Raw genomic sequence first — 10163 nt, 5'->3', positions numbered from 1 at the left:
GAAGAAACGGTATGGAGAGGAGGTCAAACGGTCAGCACAAAGAGACAAAAGTCAGGAGCGAGTCTGTAACACACAATCCCTCCTTATTGCCTGTCATGCCCTGATTTTAAGAACAAGCTTTTGTGATGTTCAGCCTGCAAGAGTGTGGTAAAGGCAGAGGCAGCAGGCGCTGTGTGTGAACCACAGCTGGCCCACAGGTGATAAGGGCTGCTGGGCTGGAACTGAAGTTCAGGGAGAGACGGCGACGGATGAATGGGCCACCTGTAAACCTCAAATGCCTTCCTACATTTCTGGGCACGGATGAGCTGCAAGGCCCATGGTGTAGGCACCGGAAGTGAGACTGGCCTCAAAAGGAGCACTGGCATAGGAATGAGGTGCCAGTGGGAGGTCTCGACACAGTTACAACGAAAGAGGACTGGGCGCCGCATCCGCTCCTGGGACAGAATCCACCTTGCTCAGTTATTCGGATCCTGGCAGAGACATCACAAGTGGCTCCAATGCCAAGGTCAACACAGGAAAAAGAATCCAGGGAAAGTCTCACACCGCTGCCTGAGTTCTCATAACAGGTATGGATGGAGGGCTGCTTTCTCTGTAGATTAAAGTGGGCTAAAAAAAAGTCATTGGAAGACCCCCACATTGGGGGCCGGAGGTACCACTGAGGCAGAGATGGTATCCTTGCTAAGATGGATATCACCGATGTTTCTGAAGTAGGGATTCTTTTTTCTTGGTCTTGTTTTAAAAGTAAGGATCCTTATGAGAAGAGGAGGCAAATCAAGGTGTCAGCACAGCGCTTCCTGCTTCTCTCTTCAATGTGTCCAGCAGACTAGTCGAACAGCAGCGGGCACCCTCACTGGGCCAGCACCTAATGGCAGAAACAGCTGTCGCCTTATTAACCAGGAAGAATAAGCCCCTAGCATTGAAAGCAGACCCCCTCCGGGTAAGGATGTAAGCCACTAGAGTCCATGGTACAAGGATATAAACCTTTTGCGGATGACTACCTGAAGTTAGTTGATAGGCTTTTTCCATTCATCACTGCTGCTCCTGAGTTTACATACCTCACTTTGCTTTGTATGTCATTAGTAATCGTTGCTATCATTATTTCTTCTAAAATTTCTGGGTTTCCCTGTGATGGAATTATGCGTGTTTACTTACATATATAAACATTTAGTAATCTTTTTTTTCAGTCTACTAACAAGAAAAACATTATGTGGCATTACTCATTAGCATCACAAGGGGGCACTGGTGAGAATTGCAGCCGACCCACCATTTTAAAGTTTTAACTATTTCTGGTACGAATCATTTCAGAAACTTCATTTCTTTCCCTCCTTCCCTTCCTTCTTCCCTCTGTCTCTCTTTCCCTCCCTTCCTCTCTGTATCCTTCCCTTCCTTCCGTCCTTCGTTTCGCCCTTCCTTCCTTCCTTCCTTCTTTCCTTCCTTCCTTCCTTCCTTCCTTCCCCACCTCCATGCTAGGATTGTCAGGCAAGAACTCTACCACTGAGCAATATCCCCAGTTTATCTTTTTGTTGAGCAAACACAAGGAACTGCATCCTCGTACCTACCTTCAACTACTGCTTTTAGGCAAGCCCCTGTACCTCATTCCTTAGCTTAACGGGAGAGGCCAGCATAAGGTTAATGACTACATTCTTTTTCTTCACTTTGCCTCCATACCAGGGTTGAAACTGTCACATTTAGGGACTAACCTGCCATTTTCACAGGTCATTCTCACTGCTCAATCCTTTCCTACTCCAGCTCTGATCTCAGCCATTGCTTCTGGTCCTCACCTGCCTTTGAAGGCTGAGTATGGACATCTGGTGGATATTCTCCGAAATCCTCCTCAGGTGGTGGTTTAAGTGTTCCACAGCAAAAGCAGCAGCAGCAGCAGCAGCAACAGCAAGTTAACAGTGTACACAGGACAATGAGTGTCTAAAAGGAGATAGGCCTGGGATCAGCAGTTCTAATGTAGCTCCATTCACACTCCCCTCCCTCTATCCTCCTCACACCAGAAAATGGACAGCAGAAGCATTTGTCTTAGCAAAGGAGGGCCTCCCCTCCTTCCTTATTCTCTTGCTGTCCCCCTCCCCCCACCCCATTCTCTTTCTTTTTTGAGCTAGGATCTTACTATGTAGCCCAGGCTGGATTCAAACTCATAATCCTTCTGCCTCAGCTTCTCAAGTGCTTGATTGCTTCCTTAGTCTCATTTGTCATTTGTCTCTCTCTCTCTCTCTCTTTGTTGGTCATGGGGCTTGAACTCTGGGCCTGGGTGCTGTCCCTCAGCTCTTCAGCTCAAGGCAAGTGCTCTACCACTTGAGCCACAGTGCCACTTCCGGTTTTCTGGTGGTTTATTGGAGATAAGAGTCTTGCCAGATGCCAGTGGCTCACGCCTGTAATCCTAGCTACTCAGAGGCTGAGATTTGAGGATCACCGTTCAAAGACAGCCTGGGCAGAAAAGTCTGTGAGACTCTGATCTCCAATAAAAACCACTAGAAAACCGGAAGTGGCTCTATGGTTCAAGAGGTAGAGTGCTCGCCTTGAGCTGAAGAGTGCAGGGACAGCGCCCAGGCCCAGAGTTCAAGCCCCATGACCAACAGCAACAACAAAAAAAGAGTCTCACGGACTTTCCTGCCCGGGTTGGCTTTGAACCATGATCCTCAGATCTCAGCCTCCTGATTACAGGTGTGAGCCACCGGTCCCCGGCTCGTTTGTCTCTTTTTGTATTATTTTTAAGTGCTTACACAAACGGGTTTAAACCTGACATATGAATTTACAATATAGTGCATCCTGATCAATATCTCCCATTTCATCATTCTCCGTCCTCCTTCCATCTTCTTTTTCTCTTTTTGTGTGCTGGTACTGGGTCATGGGTGCTAGCCCGGAGCTTTGTTCCTCAAAGCTGATGTTCTACCACTTAAGGCACAGCTCCACTTCCAGCACTTGGATAATTACTTGGATATATGAGTCTTAAGAACCTTCCCGCCCAGTTTGGCTTCAAATTGTGATCCTCAGATCTCAGCCTCCTGAGTAGCTAGGACCGCAGGTGTGAGCCACTGGTGCCTGGCTCCTCCTTCCTTATCCTTTTTTTTTTTTTTTTTGTCAGTTGTGGGGCTTGAACTCTGGGCCTGGGCACTGTCCCTCAGCTCTTCAGCTCAAGGCTAGCACTCTACCACCAGAGCCACAGCGCCACTTCCAGCTTTTTTCTGCTTATGTGGTGCTGAGGAATTGAACCCAGGGCCTCATGCATGCAAGGCAATGGAGCCACCTTCCCAGCTCCTCCTTCCTTATTCTTAAGACAAGGAAAAATTGTGTACCTTGAACCAACAACTGTGCACTGTGAAATAGTATCTGACACCACTTTCACCAAAATGTTCATACAGGTATACTCCCAATGAGCCATGCTGGTCATAGATTTCCCGCTTCTTAGGATCACTCAGTATAGCATGGGCTGTGTTGATCTCTTTGAAGATTTCTTCTGCTTGAGGGTTGTCTGGATTCTTGTCTGGATGGTACTGCAAGGCCAGTCTCCTACCCAAGCAGTACCCAAAAGGAGGGTGGGAAGGGATGGAGAATGGCTAAAGAGGGAGGGTTAGGATGAATGGTAGGGACAGGTCTCTAGACAGTGCAGGAGAGCAAGAGGGTGTGGTACAAAGGATGGTGGCAAACAGCTAAAATCTAAATTTCTTCCCACGGCACATAAATCAGAGGGATGTCCTCCTTTGATCCCCAAATAAAAACTTGACATTTGAAAAGGTCAGAAAGCAAGGTAGAAAGAAAACGGCTAGAGGGGGGAAAATGACAGGATTCCACAGAGGAGAGGGGTCTGAACCTGTAGGCTCTCTTGATCTCTTTAAGTGAGGCACCCTTCTTAACCTCCAGCACTGCATAGAGGGTTGAACCCCGTTTGGATAGCTGGCGGGCGGCTTCTTCCACATGAGACATGATCTGGACCAGGAGAACAAGAACACAAGGTCAGTGATGCCCACTCACCATGACTTGAAGGACAGTGCAGGTGACCAGAAAGACATTCAAATGCAAATGTCAGTGAGGAAACATCTTCCCCTCATTTCCCAGCATTCTCTAGCTATTTAGACCCCCAGGCACTCCAGAGCTGAGAGAGGCCTAAGCAACGAGAGATTTGTGCCTCAGAAAAGCCCGATTTTGTCCAGGGCTTGTATACTTTAAAAACCTGTGGAAGCTTAGGGTTTGGTTTGAAAGACCAGGGTGGGTCCCAGTCCTTGAATAGGCTTGGTCAGGAAATTGAGATCTCTATAATCACAGATCAAACCTGCACTGCCGAAGGAAGTGAAATGTTCAAAAGCCAAGCAGAGGCTAGGCCAGGGCCTTACAGCTAGGCCAGGGCCTTACTTCTTCCTCACCCTCTAGTTCCCAAATCTGCCCTCAGCTCCTCAACACTGGGTCCTGAGGAGAGCAGGAAGATGACCCAAAGGCTGAGGAGGAAGAGGGCAGAGGGTTGCTGTAGAGGTGGCGGGCCCTGGAGCAAGACCCCCGAAAGTGGGCCAGAGAGGCCTGGGAGAACCAAAGCAAGGAGCCCAGAGGGCTTCTCCGTATTTGCTGAGGCCCGTAGCCCTGTGCTGATTCTCCACCAGGCCTGGTCCTGTACCTCGGAGTCGTTCTCTTGAGCTAGGTAGGCCTCATATATCCTTCATTCTCCCAGGTGCGAAACTTCACACCGGGGCTTGGTCGCTGGCTGGCTGCGCATGCTCAGTAGGCACCGTGGGGACGTTTTCTGGCGCTACCGGAAGAGCGGATGGAGAGGCTGAGTTAGCCCTGAGACTTATTTCACTCAGGAAGCCGGAGCGGCAGGCCTGGGCTGAGCGTTGCTTCCAGCCCAGGCACCGCCTTCCACCGCGTCTTTCTTCAAGTGGGAGGCCACCACCCACCTGATCGCCATCATGGCTCTCCAACTCTCGCTGGGAAAGACAGCGGGCTGGCTGAAGTGGCAAAAGAGGTATGGCTGCCCAGGCCTTCTCAAGGGCTGTATTTCCTTTCCAGTCTTCCTCAGATTTAGGGATCTTCACTTGGTCCTTTCTCCCCCTTCGTCTCCGAAACTCTTCCACAGCCTTTGAGCTTCACCGCCAACGTGAGTGTACTCCCGTGGCTGCCCAACTTGGGCATCAAAGCATGTGTCTTATTGTAATGATCCATTGGCTATTTATTTAGTATTTTGTTTGGAGACAAGGTCTATGTAGTCCAGGTGGTGTCGAACTGGTGTCGAGGCTCCTGCCTTATCTGGATTGCTGGGATTACAGGCAGGTACTACCAAACCCACCCTTTAAAATGATATCACGAGCCTTTCCAAAAGTGCTTCGTAAATGTCATTGAAGTGTGATTCCGTCATGAGTATGTACTGTAATGTAATTATATAAGCCAGGTTGGATATTTAAGTTGTTTCTAAATACTGCTGTTACCAATCAAGTCCTTGGATGAATCTCAGATTTCTGTTTAAGGACAGATTCCTGGACGTGAAGTATAATTTTATTTATGTTTTTGCCAGTCCTGGGTCTTAAACTCAGGGCCTGGGCACTGTCCCTGAACTTCAGTTGCTCAAGGCTAGCACTCTACCATTTGAGCCACAGCACCCCATACTGGATATTTTTTAAGGTCTTGACACACACACACACACACACACACACACACACACACACACACACACACACACACACACACACACACACACACACACACACACACACACACACACACACACGGTGGTTAGGTTAGGTCTTCTCTTTCTCCTTCTCTCCCTCTCTCTCTCCCTTTCCCCCCTCTCTTCTCTCCTCTGCTTTCTTTTCTTTTGTGATTCTAGGAATTGAAACCAGCACCTTCCACATGCAAGCACTTTGCCACTTAAGCCAAGCTCCCAGCCCTATATCATTAACTTTTGTCTCAGTTACCCAAAGTACTATTTTACACCATCACAGATAGTGGAAACACCCATCTACCTGGCCTGACCTTTTATCATGTCCTCTAGGAGGAAGTGCTTGTAGTGTTGGCTTCCTTTACAGAGGATGGCTCAAAGGCTGTGATAACATGAAATTGAAAAAGCATTATTATTCAATAAGTCCTTTTCATGACCCTTTTTGTGGCTTTGGGCACACTTTCCTATTTATTACAGTTATTCAGGCATATGCACCTTCCTCTTAGGTTTTAATTGGCGAGTCAATACTCCATCTCAATCAATGCCAGCCATCTAGGCAAATTGAGTCTGTATGCAACAGGCATAATGAAGACTGAATTAGTGAATTCATTTCTATAGATCTGTGACCAGTGCATCCATCTGACCTATAGGTTCTTGGTCAGATGAATTAATGAGGTTACTTAACTACACAGAAGGAGCTTATCTGACTTTTTTTTTTTATGGTTTGTACCATACAAGGCTTTTCAACTCTCCAGTCTCTTATCAGCAATAGAACTAGTGGAACAAACCATTTCATTTCTTCACAGCACTGCGAAGGGAGGAAAAGCCATTCAAAATGTAGTGTACATAACAATGGACTCTCTACCTCCATCTCCAAGGCCAGCCTGGTCCTGCCTCAGTCTCTCCAATCTCATCCAGAATCACTGTCTGACTTGCTCTGGGTTCAGCCTCATTGCTCTCCTGTCATTTCTTTGGAGACACCGTGTTCCCTCCCAGCTCAAGGGCCTTTGACCATGTTGTTGCCTCTGCTTGAAGGGCTCTTCCCCAGGCTATACCTACGGCTGATTTCTCATCCTTTAAAGGTCTTTGTTTCATGCCTCTCCAGAGAGACCTTTCAACTGAGTTTCTTTCTGTCCTCACCTCATAACACCTTCCCCATGATTTATGAATATATATATATATATATATTTACATGTGCATTGACGTATTTAAGATCTGGCTTTCCCAGTTGACAATGAGCTCCTCAAGGACAGAGACCTTATATTCCTGGTACCTAGAACCATGTCTCATTCTCAATAAGTGAATTAGTGATTTGTGGGGTAAGCTACAGATAAGGTACCTTTAATAGAATGTAAGCCTGGAGGTTGAGCCACAGCAAGATTTCTTTTGGACCAAAACTGGTGAATTAGACAGGTTGATAGAGTCCATCTTCCCTCATATGGTCCTAAACGAGAGGGAATAAAGAAGGACTATGAGCCTGACTCAAATGGGTAGAATGCCTGCCTATTAAGCACAAGGCCCAAAAGTTCAACACACACACACTCACACGACAAAGATAGAAGATAAGAGGCTAGATAATAGGTAATATGATTCTGAGCTCCTTATTTCTTTGCCTCAGTGTTCCTCCAGTTTCTAACACAGTTGCTGGGATATAAGTGATCAATAAATGTTGGCTGGCTGACTAAAAGAGCAAACAGATGCCTGACTTTTCCAGTCATGTTTGCTTAATTGTCTTCTTTAGTTTTCACAGAAACCCTGAGAGAAAATATGATCACATCCTTGCTCTGTGGAAGAGTCCTGGGAAAGTTAGTAAACATCATTCACATTTTGTCAGAGGCCCTAGAATATTATTACTTCTTATCCTTGCCCTCTAGCATCTTAATTACTCATAGTCCATTATCTAAGTCTTGTGAGGCACTGCTCTGAATGGACAGATGCCAGTTAGCTGCAGAGCAGGTCTGGTGTGCTGTGGCCAGGGTCTGCATTCTGCCTTCCAGACTCCAAGCCCCCTTGATGGTCCTGCTCACAGCTTTTTTCTCACACCAATCCCAGAGGTGTAAGGAACACTCATACCAAGTGTCAGAGCCCTAGAACCCAGTTCTTGCTCTGGCTCTAACCCATTGTGTGGTCTTGGACAAGTCCTTTAGTCTGTGAATCTTCTTTTCCTCTACTGGAAAAATCTGTTCCATAGAGTTAATGCCATGACTCAATTAGATTTGATTGTAAAAAGAACAGAAAAACAGACAAACCTGTGCCAGTGAGTGGCTACAGATAAAAACCATTTGTAGAAACCTTTGCTTTCCCACTACAACTTGAGTGAGTGATCGTAGCACTTACTGCCTCCCAGAGCCATTTGGGTTTTCCAAAACATCCCTTGTTTACCCACAGATAAAAAGTGGTAGTCATATAGCAGTAGTACACACATATACAGACAGCAGACATTGACATATTTATACTCAAAATACCTCAGTCTGGAACATATGCAGTTGGAGAGAGAGCAAGAGGAGAGAAGAGAGAAAGAGAGAGACTGAGACCAAGGCAGAGACCATAATTTGTCACAACCAACAATAAGGTTCTAAAATTGTATTATCTGAGTGGAAAAGGACCTCAAAGATTTCACTGTAGTGCAACGCCTTCATTTCGTCTGCACCAAGTGCAGCCCATGGAGAAGGACTGACCTTCTCAAGATCACCCAGTGAGGTCTAAACTGTCTTCTGACTTCAGGTTCAAGATCAACAGCGTAACTGCTCCTTATATACCAGCTTGGATCCCGGTGAAAAGTGCACATCCAGAGACAGCCCAAAGCTGGTATTTCTGGCCTTTCACGGGTGATGTCAGGTAGCGTCTCTCCGTGCCTTTTCCCACTGGAAGGCATGTATACTGTAGGTGAACAGAATCCCACCAGCCCAGTTTTATTTGTCTGTCTTTTCCAGGCCACCCATGTGAGGGCTTCAAGCTGGAGAGGTGGCCTCACGTTCCTGTGTCTGTCACCTGCAGCCCTGCTCATTGCACACCTGGGGTCAGGATGATGACACTCTTGTCTTGTTCTAAGATGGCGTTGATAACATCTACCTCTTTGGGTTTTGAGATGACTAAATTCTTAATTTAAACAGTGTCCATATAAGTGCTTTATAAGACAACCGATGATTACTATCATTGTAATCATTATTTCTATCTGATCGCCTTCCAATTTTAGAAATAGAAAATTACTTTTCATTTATTTTTTTATTTTTGTCGTCATGGGGTGGGGCTTGAGCTCTGGGCCTGGGCACTGTCCCTGAGCTCTTCAGCTCAAGGCTAGTGCCTTGAGCCACAGCGCAATTTTTGGTTTTCTGGTGGATAATTAGAGATGAGTCTCATGGATGTTCCTGCCTATGCTGGCTTTGAACCACAATCCTCAGATCTCAGCCTCCTGAGTAGCTAGGATTACAGGTGTGAGCTACCAGTGCCTGGCTACTTTTCATTTTGTCTCTAAGAAGAAGGGAAAAACCAAGTTGTCTTGCTAAGATTGGTAAATTCTCACTGGTGTCTTTCCATTTGCTCTCTGTGTCTTTCTCTCAGGTTCCCAATGAAAGAGGAATAACTAGTAGGGTTAGATCAGTGTGACTAAATGGAATGAAAAACATCAAGCTATATTTTGGGAAGAGACTTTGGGCCTCAGATCCCCTCCCCGCCCCCCCCCCCCCCCCCCCCCCGCTCCAATTCTGCCAGCTCTGTCCTCTCGTCTGCTAGGCACCAGTGGCTCATGCCTATAATCCTAGCTATGCTGAGATCTGAGAATCATGGTTTGAAGATATCCCCAACAGACAAATTCGTGTCCAATTAACCAGCAGTAAAACAGAAGTAGAGTCATGACTCAAGTGATAGAGCACCAACCTTGAGAGAAAAAGCCTCAAGAGAGTATAAGGCGGGGCTGGGAAGGTGGCTCAGTGGTAGAGTGCTTGACTCCCATGCATGAGGCCCTGGGTTTGTTTCCTCAGCACCACATAAGCAGAAAAGAAAAAAAAAAAAGCCAGAAGTGGCAGTGTGGCTCAAGTGGTAGAGCGTTAGCCTTGAGCTAAAGAGCTGAGGGACAGCGCCCAGGCCTAGAATTCAGGCCCCATGACCTACAAAAGGGACAAAGAGAGAGAAAGAGGGAGAGTATATATAAAGCCCTAAGTTCAAGAGACAGTTCTGACAAAAATATTTTTTTTAGAAAAATACATAGAGTATATATACAATACATAAAATACATATTTAAAGCCGGAAGCCAGTGGTTTATACCTATGATCCTAGCTACTCAGGAGGCTGAGATTTGAGGATTGTGGTTCAAAACCAGTCTGAGCAGGAAAGTCCGTGAGACTCTTATCTCCAGTTAACCACAAGAAAATTGGAAGTGGTGCTGTGGCTGAAATGGTAGAGCTCTAGCCTTGAGCTGAAGAGCTGAGGGACAGCGCCCAGGCCCAGAGTTCAAGCCCCACAACCGACCAAAAAAAAAAAAAAAAAAAAAACACCCCCTATTTAATAATGC

At 46.5% G+C, this 10163-nt stretch overlaps 1 protein-coding gene across 1 annotated transcript; it reads right to left on the bottom strand.

Moving 5' to 3' along the window:
* Positions 1-776: 776 nt before the first annotated feature.
* On the bottom strand, positions 777-3933 carry Dnajc5g (DnaJ heat shock protein family (Hsp40) member C5 gamma). The gene is given in 5 exon segments (XM_042696820.1): positions 777-862; positions 1782-1923; positions 3306-3550; positions 3553-3566; positions 3821-3933. Coding segments are annotated over 5 exon segments (570 nt in total). The 3' UTR covers positions 777-806.
* Between the last annotated feature and the right edge of the window lie 6230 nt (positions 3934-10163).

This window comes from Dipodomys spectabilis, unplaced genomic scaffold (assembly GCF_019054845.1).
Source record: "Dipodomys spectabilis isolate Male_0828 unplaced genomic scaffold, ASM1905484v1 ptg000210l, whole genome shotgun sequence".
NCBI lineage: Eukaryota > Metazoa > Chordata > Mammalia > Rodentia > Heteromyidae > Dipodomys > Dipodomys spectabilis.
Note: the sequence above shows the minus strand (reverse complement) of the source record. Positions and strands in the feature narration are given on the sequence as shown.